The following is an 18631-nucleotide window of genomic DNA, read 5'->3' as shown; positions in this document are numbered from 1 at the left end:
TGAAGCTCGGCTTCAGTACAACTTAGGGGAGAGGCAGTTTTAGGGGACACAGTCTAAAACTTTAACTTCTGAATATTCACAGCTCCCCCACAACACTCACATACACAGGTGCACACATACACACACAGGTGTACACACAGGTGCATACACCCCTTCGCACCTTCTAAGGAGTACACTGCACCAGACACGCAGCCCTGAGAGCAGACATCACTATGTTAAGTGGAGCAAGCCAGGCACAGAAAGACCAACACTGCGTGTTCCCACTCAGGTGGGAGCTGAAAACCTTGCTCTCATGGAGATAGACAGTAGAATAATGGCTACCAGAGGGCAGGAGCAGAAAACTAAGATAGCTTGGTCAACCAGTACAGACTGACATTTAGACGGAAGAAATAAGTTCTAATGTTCCATAGCAGACTCAGGTAACTACAGTATGCAGCAACGTATTGTATACTTCAAAAGAGATGAAGACTTGAAATGCTCCCAACACACAGAAACAATAAGTGCTCAAGATGATGAACACGCCAAATACCCTGCTTTGATCATCATACACTCATGCATGTGAAAAATACAGGTACCCCATCAATATGTGAAATATCACATATGAATAAAGGAAAAGAATAGCTTCGGGAGAGGAAAAAAGCATAGACAGCAAGAATGGAAGCGGCTAGACTGAGGGCCCAGGGTAAGAAGAGGGGAGGGGCAGCCAGGATTTGAGAGACTTTCCAGCCTTTTCAGAAAGGAAGGACCCTATGCAGCCCCAGTGCTGTGAGAGATCCTGGGAGACAGAGGAAAAGAGGGAGGTTTTTGTGAAAGAATATAAATGAAATTCCTTTTTGCAGCCTCTTCAAGAGACCTTGGAGAGTTTTTGTTGTTGTTTGGTGTTTATAGACAGAGACTTGCTCTGTGGCCCAGGCTGGAGTGCAACGGCATGATCTTGGCTGACTGCAACCTGCACTCCTGGGTTCAAGCAATTCTCCTGCCTCAGCCTCCCGAGTAGCTGGGATTATGGGTGCACACCACCATGCCCAGCTAATGTTTGTATTTTTAGTAGAGACAGCGTTCACGATGTTGGCCAGGCCGGTCTCGAACCCCTGGCTGGCCTCAAGTGATCTGCCTGCCTCGGCCTCTCAAAGTGCTGGGATTGCAGGGTTTAGCCACCGCACCCAGACTGCTAACCAGCTTTCTAATGTGGCCCACGCCCATCCCCCGGGCAGCACACAGAGACAGGGCATCTGCCTCTGGCCTCAGGTGTGCCAAAGCTGGATGCAAATATGGGGAGGAACAGCCACGCAGCGTGTACACCATTCCTGAGCTGGTGCACAGTCCTTCCCTCCACTCAAACTCCAGCCGTGTCTGAGATGGGCTCTGAGAACCTGCACCCCGCCCCATCCCCCAGGAACCCGAGAACTGCAGCTACGATTGAGGCCCCGAGGCTCTGAGCCCCGGCCTGTAGCCTCACTGCGGCCAGGGCTTGCTGTGCCTGTCGTCTTCCTGTGCACCCACTCGAGTGTCCTGGCCTGGGCAGCAGCTGGGTCCCTTCCCACTCCCGGGTGATTAATCTGTGTCCTGCACTGAGGATGCCCAGCGATGGGGAGACTCAGCAGAGCCATGGGAGGCCTGATACCACCATGGCCTCATAAAAGATCCCCAGGGAAGGGGGACACAGGGGTCAATAAGCATTCACCCTACACAGAGCTCATCTGTCAATCTTCCCAAAAGGCGCTAAGGGAAGAGCATCAGAAGGTGGTCCCATGGGGTAAGTGGCCATCTGCCAATACCACCATCACCACCACAGTAGAGAGTGGGGACAACAGAGCGGGAGGGGCCAGAGTTTCCTGCACAGCCGGACGGGAGCAGGGTCAGGCCTTCGTTCAACTCCAAAGGGAGGAGTGGTCTAGGGCAGACTCCCAGCACAGTCGGAATTCTAGGACCCCTTCTGGATCCTGGAGTCAGCAGTTCTGGAAACTCCTAAAAGCAGGGATTAGCCTTCACTTGACTAACCTTACTGTGCTTTAAGTGTTCATCGTTGGGAGGTAGAGTGAGCCATGCACTGGCCATTCCACAGTGCAATGCTCAGTGCAATTCTCCCTCACCCAGGGAGGCAGCCCGGAGAGGCCCGTTTCTCAGATGGGGACACTGGCACTCAGCTCACAGGACCCACGAGGCCGTGATGTGCACATCTGCCCAGGTCTGCCTGCCCAGGTCTGCCTACCCAGGTCTGCCTGCTGTTCCTCGGACCTCAGCATTGCCCCTGAGAGTGCCCGGCGGTGGCATGGCCCCCTAAGCATCAAGTGCAGGCTGATGCCCTGGCCCAGACATGGGGACAAGCAGACATTCCCACAAACTTCTGCAGAGGACTCCAGGGCCAATGAGCTCCCAGAAGCTCATCTGTGGACCCCAAATTAAGAAACCCAGCTTCCTAGAAAACTGGGACAAAAACAGCCCTCAGGGCCCATCTTGCATGAGTCCCAGGGATCTGCCAGGAGGTGGAGGAGGGGCTCGAGCCAGCCCCCTGCCTCTGCCAGCCGTGGCAGGGGGGCTTCTTTCTGAGACAGCACGTGGGCTTCTATTTTTTAACCTACTCAACAAAAATGGAGACTATTTTTAGCTCAGCAAGCTGCAGGGCATCACAATTAGCAACTGAAAATTACACATCTCGCCTGTCTCCTCTCTGTTGGCTGGCGGGGAGAGTGTGCTCCTGGAGGGAGCTGGGGGCAGCCCTGTGTCCTGACCCTGGTGGGCCTCAGGAGGAGAGAGACCCATGCACCTACCTGGGCCTGGCCCAGATGCATGTGAGCCCAGCTCTGCTAGGGACCCAACAGAATGGGCCCTTCACCCTTCAAGAGATAACTGGCCAGTTCTCTGAAATTACTGGCACTGGGGTGGGAAAGGAGGTGGGTGTTCCCAGAGCCCTACTCCTTGCCCATTCATTCATTCATTCATTCACTCATTCACAAGTGGTAATGATCCCCGCCTATATACTGGAGATACACCAGGGAATAAAACAGGGCTCTCTGCCCCCAGAGAACACCACACAGAGCCTATGTGGTGGCAGGCTTAATGGCCACAGATGGTGACATGATATCATGGGTTAGGAGAGAATCAGTGCTCCCATGGAGGAGAAGGAAGGTCAGGAGTGTGGGTGGGAAAGTGGTAACCGATGCCTGGGTGGTGAGGTTGCCCTCCCTGCGGAGGTGAGGCCTCAGCCGACTGGAAGGAGCTTCTGGGAAAGGAAGAGTGGAGTGAGCAGACAGAAGGGCTGGTGCCAAGGCCTCAGAGCTTCCGGCACATTTGTTCTCTGGCAAACCCTGCCTGGGGCACCTCCTAGCTGGCTCACTCACTGCAAAACATGCACTAACTGATGATGTGTGTGTCTGCCCTGCTAAACCTGGACCTGTGAAGTGTCGGAGTCAGCACTCCCAGCAGTGCCAGGCTGCCCCCCAACCTAGCCTGGTCCCCACCCTGCCAGGAGCGGGGCACTGGAGCCACAAGCACCCTGAGCACATGCCACCACCACTGTTGCCATTGACACTCAGGGCCTGCGCCTATAGTGCGTGGGCCGCCTGCCCTACTCTGCGAGGGTCTCACGTGGGCTCCTTCCACCAGGACATCGGGAATGAGGCTCCCCTCCCCAGGAGGCTCCCCCAGGATGCAGCAGGTGACCCCTGACTCCCTTGGGGGACCATCTTGTGGGGGTCCTCACCTTACTCAGCGGGGAGGACTCAGCAGGGAGTCAGGTGCAATTTGTAAGTGTAGTGCTTATTTGAGTGCATGGGAGAAAGGCACCACAATGATAAGATTCCTTGTGCAAATACACACCTTTTGCTTAAACCTTCAGTGGGCCCTTTGCCTCAGTGAGGATTTTGACTCCCTCTTGGATAGGAGACAGTGCTAGGTAGCCCACCAAGGGGCTGCCCCCACTCAGAGAAGGCCATCAGGATGTGGCAGTGGGCCATGTCACAGGGAAGAACGTGTCCACCTGGGGGAGGGTAGAGGGCTGAGTGTGCCCACCTGATGTGCAGGCTCAGCCATGCTTGGGGAGGAAAGAAGGCAGAGGACTGCTCCTGATGGGGTAGGACCCAGCATGTGGGGAGAGATAAGGAAGTTAGAGGCCTCCTCCCTTCCACCCAGCATGCAGCAAGGACAGACTTCACCCCACCTCCCTCCCCAGCTCCATCAGGACCGGTGAGATGGCGGAGGTAGCTGGGCATCCTTTGCCACTCACCCTTCTCCATCCTCTGACCCTGCAGGTACAGAGCTGCATTCCCAGACCAGTAAAGAGGCCTCCAGGATCCCATCTGTACTGAGAGGCACCAGTGGAGGGGGAGAAATGAGGTAGGGGCCACCCCCACCTCCTGATGTCACTCACTGGCAGGGGACCCCAGGCGGGGAGAGCCTCAGGAGGGGCTGCTGGCCCGAAGGGACAGTGGGGCTGCTTCACTCTTAGCTGGTGGAGCATGCTAGGACCCGGCCCTGTGGGCATCGAGGTGGGGGGACCTGTGTGAAGCTGAGAGGAGGGGTGCCTGCCCCAGACAGCTCCCACGCCTCCCATCCCCCTTTGCTCCCACTTCTCTAACACCCGTCCTGGCAACCTGTGTCCCTCGCTTATGCTCCCTCTTCCCATGCCAGGCCTACTATGCTTTCTCCAAGCTGGTGCTGCAGTCCTAGGTGCAGGGCGACTTGCCTCAGCGCCTCTGTCCCCACCATACCTAGGCCCTCCTGGCTCTGTGGAAGAAAGCCAGGTGACCAGCCACTGCCCAGTCCCTGTAGACATCATCTATCCACCATGTGCAGGCAAGTGACACCTGCCTGGGAGAGTCTCAGGCTCAGTCTCCATCATTTCTGAGATTCTAGTGCCTGCTAGAGAGACTAGAGCCAGGACTCTAGAAGTCACACCCTGATTCTGCCCAGCTTGGCCCCAGGCCAGCCCTTGACAGCAGGTGGGAGACATCAGAGCCCCTTCCCACAACCCGGCTGCATCTACCTCCTACTCCCTACCCAGGGCAGAAAGGGCCCTCCCCCAACCACCCAGCCTACACTCAAATACCCCTGTCCTCCCTATCCCCAAGCCCCAGCTCTCCGACCATCCTGAGCTGAAACGCGTCTCCCTTAACTCCAGGGAGCCCTTGTCCCTCTACTGAGGCCATGCACAGCAGATGGGCAGGGGCCGGCTGCAGGCCCAGGCTGGACCAAGGCATGGGCTGGACATCCAGCAGGAAGCGAGTGGGCCCCACCCCAGCTAGGAGCCAGTGCCCTCCGCTGTGAGAAGCCACCTCTAGCACCTGCTTCCCAGAAGACCATGAGCACTAAGTGAAGCCACGAAGCTCAGGACAGGCTCAGTGCCTGGTGGCTTCTGATGGCCTTGGCACTGCAGAGAACTAGCGGTCCTATAGGTTATCCAGCTGCCTCCCTAGACACACACCTCTTGGGAGATGGTGCCGCCTGCTCCCTCATCCCACCTATGAGTCCCTCTCACCTCCCATGCCTGGGACAGCCAGTCCACCTGCCGCAGACAGCAGAGAGTGAGGAGAAGCTACCTCCTGCTTTTAGGCAGGTGGACCCATTGACCTGGTTGCACTGTCCTGTCCCAGGCATGGGGGATTCAGAGCTGGCTCTGGCCTCGGGGTGGGGGACGTCGGGGAAGACACTCCCCTGAAGGTCAGGCTCTCCAGTCCTCACCCTCCTCTCTCTCAACCCGTGTCCTCTGCAGAAGCACAGTCCTTGGGAGCGCATGCTGTCCCCATCCCTGCAGCAGGGCAGGGAGCTCCCTGAAGCCCCTGCCTCTCCATCCTCCAGGACAGGCAGGCGTCAGGCAGCAGAGAGCAGGGCCACACTTTCACATAAGCCAAACTTCAAGTGCTGTGAAGAAGGGCGGGATTTACCTTGGTGAACCTTCTGAACCGGCTAGGGGCTAGGGCAATCCCGGGGCCTGGCCAAGGGCCGCAGGCCGGACTCCAGCAAGGAGGCGGCTGCCATGGGAACCAGTGCAACAGTGCCTCGCAGGGCGCCTGCCCCAGAGGCCTGGCCACGGGCGCGACACGGATAATTAAAGCTTTGTTACAGACACATGATTCATTTTTTCCTTCTGAATTCCCTTCTATTACCCAATACAATTTGAATTGACTGAAGGAATCTGGCCGTCTCCTCTTCATGCTCCTCAAATTCTGCCCAGTCTGGGTTTCTGCCTCTCCCTTTTCCCTTTTTGTCCAGTCAGCTTCTTCTGGGGGCTGCTCAGGGCACAGAACGTCATTGTCCACCAAGAACCATTGCATTCTTGAGACTCAAGAGGCCCACGGATGCAGCAGGTGGGACTTCAGAGAATCCCTGCCCTTTCCAGGCAGGCGCTGGCAGCCTGACCTCCCACTCAGCCGCCTGGGGGGCCCTGCTTTGCCCTTCCCTTGGCATCTCTCCCTTTTGGGTGGACGCCATTGGCTTCTATAGGGGTAACGAGAGCCTCCTGCAGATGGGTGGGCAGCCCTGGGCCTCCAGGCACGGAGCTAGGTGCAGGCTTGGACGGGGTCATGTGTAAACTCAGGCAACCTTGGTGGCCAGTTCTGTCCTTTCCAGGAAGACCCCCAAGGTACCACAGAGAAGGGGGCTGGGAGGCACTGTACAGATTCCACACCAAGTGAAATTACCCCTCTGGGGTCCCTGTCCTAGATGGGATGTCCACCGACGATGCAGGACAGAGCAGGGTGTCCTGCTGCTCATCAGATCTGGGCAGTAACCAGGGTGCCTGCCAGCTCTGGTAGGAAGGCACCAGCAACCTGTCCTGCGCAGGTACACCTGGGCACACTGCCCACATCCAGACAGCCATGGAGTCAGCCTGAAGCAGCAGCCCATGGCCAAGAGAGAGGGACAGCGAGCGTGCAGGGTCGGGGCTGAGGGCCTCCAGAGGCAGAGAGGAATGGCCAGCCGTGCAGGCCACAGGCAGGCCTGTCTCCCGGATGAGCCGCAGCTTCCACCCTCTGCAGCCACACCGGGGTGCTGGGATATGGAATAAGGACCGAATAGTTCTTTTGCTTTTAAATGACATCCAATTAGGCTGAGTAAAGGTTTTTCCTTTGTGTTTCAAAACAAATAAAAATCCATTTCCCTCGCTTGAATTGTCTTCCTCCTGGCGGATGGCTGTGGGAGCAGGGAGCTCTCTCTGGGCCAGTCATGGGGGTCGGGGCAGGGAGCACCCAGCTCCCTGCTGGGTCACAGAGCCATGAGCTTGATCAGCTCGGCAGTCTCTGGGAGACAGCACCTGGACACAGATCCTGACTGCCACCCCAGTGCCGTGGACACAGGCAGGTCTCCTGTCACCTGCTGTGTGTCCCCTGGCCCTGGGGGCCTATAACTGGTGGTTAGACACTGGCCAGTCCCAAGAGTACCAGTGCACAAAAACCTGTAATAATGTGTTGTGGTCCTTAGGGTCTCAGAGTGGACAGCCAGGCACAGTGGCTTATACCTGTAATCCCAGCACTTTAGGAAGCCACGCTGGGAGGATCGCTTGAGCCTAGGAGTTCAAGACCGGCCTGGGCAACAGAGGGAGATCCCTGTCTCTACAAAAAAATCATCCAGGGGCAGTGGCGTGCACCTGTAGTCCCAGCTAGTCAGGAGGCTGAGGTAGGGGGATTGCTTGGGCCCAGGAGCTAACGAATGCAGTTTGCCAAGATCATGCCACTGCACCCCTGGGTGACAGAGCCTGGGCAGCAAAGCAAAACCCCATCTCACCGGGTGTGGTGGCTCACTCCTGCAATCCCAGCACTTTAGGAGGCTGAGGCAGGCAGATCACTTGAGGTCAGGAGTTCAAGACTAGCCTGACCAACATGGTGAAACCCTGTCTCTATTAAAAGTAAAAATAATTAGCCAGGAATGGTGGTACATACACACATGTGCTCTCAGCTACTCTGGAGGCTGAAGCATGAGAACTGCTTGAATCTGGGAGGCAGAGTTTGCAGTGAGCTGAGATTGTGCCACTACACTCCAGTCTGGGTGACAGAGCGAGGCTGTCTTAAAAAAAAAAAAAAAAAAAAAATATATATATATATATATATATATATATGGAGTCACTTATGACAAGTAACTCAGCTTAAAGGGAAGTTGCTGGGCCCCCAGAGCAATAAGCATAGGTGTGGTGGACTGCAGTGATCAGATGATATCTGCTGTGGTCAGGCATCCCTGAGACCCAACAAGAAAGTCATGCCAAAAGGCACCTGAAGATGATGGCTGGGGACACTCCTGCGGAGGGCCATAAACACAAAGAAGCTGCTCATGACCAAGACGCCTGCAGAAGCTCTGCCCTCGAGAACTCTGAGGCCTCTTTTCCACTGGAGGCCACCAGATGCCCTGCTGGGAGAAGAGCAGTGGGCCCATCTCTCCACCGGGGGTCTGGGCCCATCCCTCCACCTGGGGTTCTGTGCTCCGTCTGCTCTGAGGGAATCCGGACCTTGGGCAGTCAGCAGCTGGTCTCTCCCTCCCCTAACACAGTGGCTCGCTCCTGCCTCTCCTATGACTGCCTGGGTGTGTGGAATATATTTGCATGATTGTCAGTGTGTGAAAGCGACCCAATAAAGCGTGAATTTGTAAGCATTTAATTGGCTACTGAGTCATCCTGAAACATCCCCGCATCAGTTAGCGCCACTAGGCTGATTCAAACCTGAGCCAGACACAGCCACCTCTACGCCTCCCCAGGGCAGCTCTCCTGCTGCTCCCCCTTCTCCAGATGAAGAAACAGAGGCCCAAATGCTTCAGTCACCAAAGTCAGTCTCAGAAAGTGGTGGAGCTGGGATTGGAACCCTGTGTGACCACCATGATCTGACACACCACTCAGGGCCACCAGCGCAGGGCTCTGGAGAGGCACAACGGTGTGAGGTGACAGCAGGGGGAGCCAGCCAGGCCTGCCGGATGGACAGGGCCTAACCCAGGAGGAGCTGCCCCTGCTGCACTGGTGGGCTGCACTGCAAGCACAGGGCAGTGGGGTGGGGTGGGGGTAATCAGGCCGGGATCCAAGGGGCCCATGCTGGGCAGCTGGATTCCAGCCCCCGCAGAAATGTGTCGTTAGGCAATTTCCTTGTGCAAACCCCACAGAGTGACTTACTTAGTCCGGATGGCTGTGGGAGCAGGGAGCTCCCACAGATGGCACAGCCCACTATACACCCAGGCTCTGTGGTACAGCCTATTGCTCCTGGGCTACCAACCTGCACAGTGTGTGACTGCACTGAATACTGGAGGCAACTGTAACACAATGTAAGGATTTGTACAGCTAAGCATAGAAAAGGCACAGTGACAATACTGTATTATGAATCTCACAGGACCACTATGTGGCGCATGATACTGTCTTCTTTCCCAGTACACCCTCCTAACACTCTCAGAATCTCCAAAAGTGACAGGTGTCATCTGTGTGCTGATGGACTCCTGGACAGCCTGGCTAAGGGCTGGTTGTCAGCAGAACCAACCATGTGATGAGAGGGTGGTGACTTTCACTCCCACCCCCAGCTCTAGGGAGGGGAGAGAGGCTGAAGGTTGGGTCCATCACCAACGGCCAGTGATGCAGTCAGCCACGCCCCCGTAATGAGACCCCCACAAAATCCCAAAAGGAGCAGGTTCGGAGCTTCTGCGTAGGCAAACAGGTAGAGGGAGCTGGAGGGTAGCACCTGGGAGGACAGGGAGACTCTACACCCCTTCTCACACACCTTGCCCTGAGTGTCTCTTCCTCTGACTGTTCATCTGTGACCATGTAAAACCCTGTAGAGTAAGTGGGTAAATGGAAGCAAGTGCTTCCCTGAATTATGTGAGCTGCTCAAGCAAAGTCATGGCATCTGAGAAGGGAGTCCCAACAGCATTGATTCGCTGGGTGGGTCAGTAGCACAGGCCACAGCCTGAGACTTGGGACTGGCATCTGAAGTCGAGGGAGGGACAGCCTTGTGGGACCGAACTCTCAATCTGTGGGATCTGACTCTGCCTCCAATATTGTCCAAATTGAATTACAGGGCATCCAGCTGGTGTCTGTTAGAGAACCTGGTGTCAGAATGTTGTGCTGAATGGCTGAGAGTGGAGAGTAGGAAAAACACTTAATGCATTTTTCTTTTCTAACCCTATTAGAGGTAAACTCCCAAGAACATAAAGCTATGTCCAGGAAACACAATGAGCACCTCTTCATGCCGGAGACACAAATGGAAACCACTACAGTTCCCAGCAAATGGCAGATGCCCAAGGGATGAAAATAATGCAGTGCGTGTTCTCAGGACGGGACCAAGATAGGTGAAAAACAGTGTCTAGAAACAGAAAGGCACATTCTACTGTCCAAAGTCTCCAGCCACATGGTCATACAGTATACCACCCAGTAAAGTCCTGAAACAGAAGTGTGCAGGTGAGAGAAGGACATGAGCACAATGTAATATAGTTTAATATTAATATATTAATAACTAATATATAAATTAATAAATGACAAGCCAAAAAAATTTACCCACTTCATAAAGAAACTTCCCTAAATCATGTCTGTGTTAAAGATTCAAACTCCAATTACAGATGTCAGAAAAAAAAAAAATAACCTTTACAGAAAAACTCTGTATCGAATTTGATATGGCCAAGGCGGCACTCAGAGAAAAATTCATAGACTTCAATAATGTATTGAAGTAAACACTAAGCACTTGATTCAAAAGGCTTAAAAAAGAGCTTCTCAACAAAACAGACAGCAAAACAAACTGGAAAAAGAAACTGCTCAAAGGCAAATTAGAGGACTTAAAGAAAGAGAGTAGAGCTGCTTATTAACTTCAAAGAGCGGATTCTTTGAAAACAGATTTCAAGGATAATAACTCTCTTGCAATTCTAATCAACACAAGGAAGGAAGAAAGAAAGGGAGGAGCCAGGTATCCTGGCTCCTGCCTGTAATCCCAGCACTTTGGGAGGCTATAGTGAAACCCTGTCTCTATTTCTTTAAAAAAATTATAAAAAAATTTTTAAAAAGTAAAGAGAGAAAGGGAAAGAAGAAGGAAGAAAGGAAGGACATAAAAAATACATTAGGCATGAAAAAGGGAATCTAACTACAGATAAGTAGTAGAAAGTTTAAAAGAAACAGTTACCTAAATCTGTGGTAAATGACCTACAAGCACTTTGAATGGTTAGTTATATTATCTAGAAACTATAAATAACCAAAAATTTACTAAAAATGTTTAGAAGCCAAAAAGACCAATAACCATAGTACAAATTAAGTTGACAGCCAACTAAGCCTTGGAAAAAAATAAAAGCAAGCCCTGGCTGAAAGAGTTTCTAAACTGAATTATTTCAAGCCTTTGAGGATAAGATAATTTTATATGATATTTAAACTATTTCAACTACACAATTCATGTTGTAAAGCCTTCCTAATCATTTTATAACACTAAAATAGCATGATTTATAAATGTGACAAATATATCTCCTAGTAGAAAAGTATGTATAAATTCTTACTTCTGAAAATAGATGAAAAATACCCTCAACAACATAGCAACACATCAGTAAAATGAACTCAGCAGCATTTTTAAGCACAATAGAGCCTGACCCAGTGGGCTTTATTCCAGGAACAAGAGGATGATTTAGCTCAGAAGAGTTAATAAGTCAACACATTAATAGGTCCAAGGAGAAAAGGCATTTGATGATTTTGCCAGATACAGGAAAGCCTTTGATGAAACTGAATATCCATTTCTGGTGTTCACTCTTGGCAATTAATGTAGGATTCTAGCATACTGTCCGTGATGACGAACACCTATTGGAAATATAGGCCCAATTTTAGACTTAGTGAAACATGAGAGACCTCCTCATTAAAATGAAGATCAAGCCAAGGACAGCTGCTGTTATTTAATGTTACTTTGCACCTTTTGGAAAACACAATAAGATAAGAAAACTAAAGATGCATTAGAAATCCAGTTGACTATTCCTTATGTGCAAGTAATATGATTAATTTCTTGGGTTTTTCAGGAAGCCAAACTAAAAATCTGTTGAAACTAATAAGAGTTCAATAATCAATTACCTAACACAAATTTTAAAAAAAATCAATAGCTTATCTATCTACCTCCCCTGGGCACAGGTGTTTGCACATAAGTCTGTGTGAAGCTGGTATGGGGATGCCCACACCAGTGGCAGTAGGAGGAGGTGTGTCTGTGTGTCTCTGTGTCTGTGTGTGTGTTTCTCTGTGTTAGTGTGTCTGAGTGTGTCCCTGTGTATGTCTGTGTGTGTCTCTGTGTCGGTGTGTGTGTGTTTCTCTGTGTTAGTGAGTGTGGGTGTATGTGTGTGTGTCTCTGTGTGTGTCTGTGGGGGGGGTCTCTGTGTCTCTGTATGTGTCTGTGTGTGTGTGTATTTCTCATTTTGTCTGTGTATGTCTGTGTGTCTGTATATGTCTGTGTATGTGTGTGTGCCTGCATGTGTCTCTGTACCTGTGTCTCTGTGCCTGTGTCTCTGCATGTATCTGTGTCTCTGCATGTGTCTGTGTATATACCTGCGTGTCTCTCTTTATCTGTGTGGGTGTCTCTCTGTGCCTGTGTGTGTGTGTGTGTGTGTGTGTGTGTGTGTGTGTGTCTCTCTCCAGGGATCTCTCAGCTCTGTAAGCTCCACTACCATCACCCAGGAACACAATGTTCCCAATAGGTCAGCTCTGCCAAGCAGCTCAGCTACCCGGAAGCCACCTTTCCTGGTCACCCGCCCAAACACCACACCACTGCCCCCTCAGGCTGGGCACTCTAGGAACATTTCAGTTCCTGTTCTAAAGACGGCTGTTGTATGTAACCCCAGGGAGGCCCCCAGGGAAGTCATACTCAGGTTGGGGCCAGAGTTGAAGGCTCAGCCTCCTCACTCATGGGTTTGGGGAAGGGGAGGAGGGCAGTGCTCTGACACATACTTACCAGCCCAAAGCCCGGAAGAGGTGGCTGATGGCAGTCACGATGACATTTGGGAAATGTCAGGGGCTGGGTCCCTGCCTGGAAGGTAAGTGTGGGTGGTGACAGGGTTGGGGGTGGGGTTATTCCCCAAGACCGAGACTGCAGAACACCAGCTTTGCCAACAAAACCCCACTGGGCCAGTGGTACCAGGGGCCACAGGGCCAGGGCCCAGCTAGCGGCAGGGGCCAGAAGACAGAGGAGCTGGGGGGGTCTTGGCTGCTGTCCTCCTCCAAGACCCATACCATCCATAGGCTCCCACCTGACTGTCATCAGGTTCCCTCAGGAGCCCCCAGGCCTCGTGTCTCATCTGCCTCTGAACTCCCCTTATCCTGAAACCCACAGGGACCCAGGCAGCCCAGAACCCACTCAGAGGAGGCCTCCTGGTCCCAGAGCCAGCTCTGACCCTGGGCCTCCTGGCTGACCTCAGGCAAGCTACAGCCCCCTGGGCCTCAGTTTCCCCAGGTGTAAAACAAGACATAGAGAGTCTGTACAGGCCACTTTCTGACCTCATCTTTATTCCTTCCTTTCTCCTTCCTTCTGGAACTTGTTCAGTCAAGTCAGCATCCCTTGAGGCCCTCTGGCCTATCCCACACACTCAGAACAGGCACAACTCCATGGCCTGGCATAATCTCCTCAGGATTGGGGGTCTATGTGAGGTGTTGTTGGTGGGGGTACAGAGGTGGAGAACTAAATCTGTAGAGAGTAGTCAGGGAGGGCTTCATGGATGAGGTGATTCTGAGATCAGCTTCCAAGGATAACCAGGGGTCTTCCAGTGGGTTAAGGGGGAAAAGGGAGGTTGACATGACAGGTTGGTTTATTCTGGTCACTCACCAGTAGTTCCCTGAGGATGAGGCCCAAGAGCCCAGGGGTGTGGGGGATGCAGGCAGCTCCCCCTGCACTAAGTCAATCCTCACGAATCTCATCAAAGCCAGTGTGAGACTCTTTCCCCCAGGCAGCCCTTCCTGGCTCCCTGGCCCCCCACAGACCGCACCATTGCGGCCCATGTGTCCATGAGTATGTGACCCTGGGTGGTGCTGTCCCCAGTGCCCCCTGCACCCTGGCCAGGCCTGGACCTGCAACACAAACAGAGGGCGGGCTAACATAAGAGGCCATGACTCTGCTCCCCTTCCCCTGTCTCATGCCCCACTGAGGGCTAGAGTCCTCATCCCACCTCTCCTGGGGGAGCTCACAGAAGGTAGCTCAAGCTAGCAGGCCCAGCAGGCTGAGGCCCAGGGCTGTGCTGTCCTGAGCCAGCAGGTGCAGGTGTGGGCAGTGTGACCAGGAGGCAGCGCGGCAAGGGGCCTGCAGGGCGGAGCAAGCCAGGCTCTGCATGAGCACATGCAGCCCAGACCTCTCCCCAAACCCTAGACTGCCCACGCCCCTGCCAGGCAGGCAACATCTCCCGGGTGAGGGGGTGTCGAACTGCCCCCGCTCCCACCTGCTGCACCTGTCATCTTGCCCACCTCTAAGGACAACGCCCTCCTTCCCGAGCCAGCCTGACCCCTCCCCATCTCCATGACAACAGCCTAAAGAATACCCCGAGAATCAGTCCTTCCCTCCTTCTCCTCCTCTGCCATCTCCCTGGGCTGAGCCTCTCATTTGTCCCCTGGACCACTGGGGTGGCCCCCTGCTGGCTTCACCCCTCCCGGCAGCAGCCAGAGGTGCCCTGGCAGCCCCAGGAAAAGCACACCCTGCTCTGCCACCTCCCACTGCAGCCCAGTCACCCCCACTGGGACACTTAAATACCGGTGCAGGGCCCTCCCTGCTCCCCTACCATGTGACCCGATAGGTCTGGATCCCTGAATGTGGGTGGCCTGGAGCAGGACCTGGGCAACCCACTATGACACCAGTGAATGGAAACTGGGCCGTGTTGTTGTGAGCCAAGGGACTTGGGGGCTGCTCTGACGCTGCAGAATGACCTGAACTACCCTCACCGATGCATACCTGACAGGCCCTGTTCCTCTCCTACATTGCTTTTTCTCTAGACCTTAGCACCACCTGGCACTCGGCCCATTTTACCTACCGATTGTGCTTGCTTCTCTCCTGTGTGGGCTCTGTGAGGACAGGGACTGTGGTGTTTGGCTCCCTGCTGAACTGCAGCACCTGCACACAGCAGGGGCCCAATAAATGCGTGTTGAGTAAGTGAAGGAATGAAGGGACACGAGTCCCGCATCTTTCATGCAGCCAGGGCTGGCCAGGGCTCAGCTCCACCCTGTGGGCGCTCAAAACCCGGGGTTGAGGGGGCTGCCGCGCCCGAATCACAGCGCCCCGCGCCGCTGGGGGTGGGTCTCCATAAACAGCGCGGGAAATGCCAGTGCCCCACGCTCAGGTCCTCTCCAGGGCCAGTTCTCCACCTGCTCCCTACAGTGCCCTCGCCCTGGAAGTACACACTCCCGAAAGCCCCATGCTGGGCTCCACTCTCCCTAAACACACAGACGCGCGTGGGGCTCACAAGGCACAGGCACGGCAGTGCTCTCTCCCATGCGCCGTGAATAAACGCTCCAGCGTTTCCGCAGCCCTCTCCCGCCGGCACCTCACACAGATCACGCACCGAGGACCACTCCTCACCCGGCACATTCTCCTGGGAGCGACAGGTGGTTCTGCTCCCCTCATGTCGTCCGGGCTCCTACAAGCCCGAAGGTGCCCGTCCCGGGCAGCCCCCTCCGGCGCCTGCTGCTGGGGCGCCCCTTCCAGGCTTGCAGGAGCCGCTGTGCCTTCTACGGTCCCCAGTGTCCCCGGGCCGCGCCGCGAGGGGCAGCGGAAGGTGCAGGGAGAGGTGCAGACTGGGTACCACCCACCAGGCAGCAGGTGCTCCAGCGGAGACGCACGGAGGGAGACGCGCGGGTCCCAAGGGCGGGGTCCCTCCAGCCAGGTCGGCATGCTGGGGACCGTCTCATCCCTCCTGAGACCGGCGGCGCCAGAACCCTGACCCACAGCCCCGCACCCGCGCCCGCCGCAGCCCTACCTGGGGCTCCAGGAACATCCTGGCTGCCTGCTCCCTTCGTAGTATTGCCCCGGCCGGCGTCTCGCGAGCGGCGGTTCCTCTGCTCCCGAGCCAAGCGAGCGCCCGCTCCCCCGCCGGCCCCGGCCGCTAGGCGACCCCGCCAGAGGGGCAAGACCAGGGACGCTGGGGGCCGGGGGCTGGGCGGAGGACAGTGGGGTCCAGGCGGGGCCGAGGGTAGGCAAGGTGAGCCAGGAACCCGGCGGAGGCTAGTAGCGCGGCGTGGCAGAGGGGCGGGGACGAGGGGGCGGGCGGCCTGGAGCGCGGTCTGGGGACGCCGCCTGCACCGGTGAGCGCGCCTGGCGCTAGGTGTGGGGCGCCGTAGATGCCCGGGTGTGGAGCTGGGGGGGGGTTCCAGGGGCGGCTGCACTGGGGGTCGGTGCTGGCTCACGGAGACAGCGAGCTGGCGCAGCGCGGTAGGGGCTAGGCGCGGGGTGGGGAAGCCTCTTACCCCGCCCCAGCCTGACCTGATGGTAGGCATCCACTACGGAACTACAGCAGCTGCTCCGCCAGCGTTCGGCTTGAATGCCTCCCCTGACGGGGCACTCACTCCACACAGCTCTGGCCTGAGGCGGGCGTCGCACAGAACTCCCTGTCCTTCCAATTCCTTGGAACGCGGGGGAAACGGCAGCTGCTTTTGTGGGAGGGCTGATCTGAGCCAAGGCGAGGGGTGGGCCGGGCACTTGGCACAGTGAGGCTCCTCCTGCCCTCAGAGCCCCAGCCTCAGAAGGAAGCTGTCAGGTGACGGGGCTTCCCCTCAGAGCGTTCCTGCGGTGGACCCCAGTCACTTGGAGAATGTGGACAGGAAAGACGTGCAGAGCCGAAGAGCGCCCTCTCTGGGGGTCTGGATTTGAGCGCCCAGAGCCTGAGCTAGGTGAGAGGCCGGGTCTGGCTCTGGATGAGACGGAGCTGGCCGGGGCGGCCGCTAGGGAGGAGCGGGGTATGCTCAGCTTGAACCGCATAGAGAGGCTCTGACACATCGTGACCCTGACCACATCCGGCCGCCCCGGGACGTCCATAACCCCCACCCCACCTCCACCCCTGTGGCTCTTGCCCAGGCCTTGCCAGAGGCCCTCTACCTCCCAGCTTGTTTGCCTGCTAGCTTACCAGTCGCAAGAGTAGCTACCAGGCTGGCTCGATTGGCAGTTGTCTCTGTCTTCAGAAAGTGGGGGCTGTGCTGGGTCCATTCACTGGCTTCCCTCAAGCCAGCTCGAGGGCCAGGAGATAGGGGTCCTTCTCCCGGAGCACTGCCTCCCACCCACTCCTCTCTACCAGCAAGTGCTGGCCTGGACTTTCCACTGCTCAGAGCATGCACTATGCATTACTGTGTGGTACGCAGTGCCCGTGGGTGGGCAGTGCAGGGAGCATGAGGCAACCAGGCAGAAACGGCACAGCGGCCCCCCAGCTTTCACAATGTCCTCCTCCCCTGCTGCTTCTGCATCTTGTTTCAGGCCAGCCAGAAGATGCAAAGCTCCCAGTGGCCTTGGCAGGTGGTCTGGCGGCATCAGGATGGTCTGGGCCTGCAGGGCCACCAATCCCTTTAGGCGGTTCCATGGAGAGCATCAAGAGGGTAAAACCTAGTGTCTTGCCCCTGGTGAAGCCTTCCAGGCACCTGCCCCCTGCCTTCCTCAGCCCTGTCCTGTGGCCCTTCAGGGGAAGTCCATGTGAGCAATTGGCCCTGCTGCCTCCTGACCCCAGAACATCCCCTCTTCCTCCCTGAATGTGACACTTTAGAGGAGGCGGCAGATGGGTGGGCAGCCTCACTTGCCTTCTTATGCAGTCACAGGGCCACTTCCTATCATGCTTATCCCAGATTGCACCATCGTCACCCAAGGACCTCAATAAGGCAGACACCTCCCCAGGAGGAATGGGGCCCTCTGCCCGCTGTCTCTGGCTGACACAGACAGTGTGCTGTCTCCTTTGCCCGCCAGTGTGACCTCAGTGTGACCTGACCCACATCCTTCCTGGTGCCTGAGGACGAGAGGAGGCTGCTGTTCGGGGGCTGAGCCCTGACAGGTATACTGCTCACATGCCTGCAACTGGGGCTGAGGCTGTGCTACAGAGAGGGCCGGCAGGGCCTGAGGCAGAATCCCACTGCCACTTCAGAAAGCCGAGAATAAGCCAGGTGTAGTGGGGCCAGTGGCCCTCTGCTGGGCCTTTGGGGAGACCAGACACACAGGAAGAGGCACTTCCTCTGGATGCCTCCCCTAGGGGCCCAGCGCAAGGCCTGGAACAGCGCTGCCTCTGACCATGAGAGGCTGCAGCAAGGATGGCGGAGCAGGCAAGCTGCCAAGGTCCTGGGATGAGGGACCTAGGACAGGAGGCTGGGCTCCTGCTGATATGATTTGTGTTGTGTCCCCACCCAAATTCCATGTTCAACTGTAATCCCCAGTGTTGGAGATGCGGCCTGGTGGGAGGTGACTGGATCATGGGAGCGGAGTTCTCATGAATGGGTTGGCATCATCCCCTCGGTGCTGTTCTCCTGAGGGTGAGTGAGTGAGTTCTGGAGGGATCAGGCTGTTTGAAAGTGTGGGGCACCTCCCCCTTCTCTCTCCTGCTCCTATACCTGCCATGTGAGATGCCTGCTCCCGTTGTCTTCCACCTTGAGTGAAAGCTCCCTAAGCCTCCCCAGAAGCAGATGCTGCCACACTTCCTATACAGCCTGCAGAGCTGTGAGCCAATTAAACCTCTTTTCTTTTCTTTTTTTTTTTTTTGAGACAGAGTCTCACTTTGT

General features: G+C 55.5%; 1 protein-coding gene across 2 annotated transcripts in view; it reads right to left on the bottom strand.

Moving 5' to 3' along the window:
- RASGEF1A (RasGEF domain family member 1A) overlaps positions 1-18631 on the bottom strand; it is a 68358-nt gene that overhangs the window by 18031 nt on the left and 31696 nt on the right. Inside the window, exon 1 of one of the 2 annotated variants that reach the window (XM_017519231.2) lies at positions 15862-15997. The exons of the other annotated variant lie outside the window; for it this stretch is intronic. Coding sequence (XP_017374720.1) covers positions 15862-15879 — 18 coding nt within the window. The 5' untranslated portion in view covers positions 15880-15997. Of the gene's footprint in view, positions 1-15861; positions 15998-18631 lie in introns of those variants that run through there. 2 annotated transcript variants of the gene reach the window in all.

Source organism: Cebus imitator, unplaced genomic scaffold (assembly GCF_001604975.1).
Source record: "Cebus imitator isolate Cc_AM_T3 unplaced genomic scaffold, Cebus_imitator-1.0 Scaffold731, whole genome shotgun sequence".
Taxonomy (NCBI): domain Eukaryota; kingdom Metazoa; phylum Chordata; class Mammalia; order Primates; family Cebidae; genus Cebus; species Cebus imitator.
This window is presented reverse-complemented; position numbering and strand designations above follow the sequence as displayed.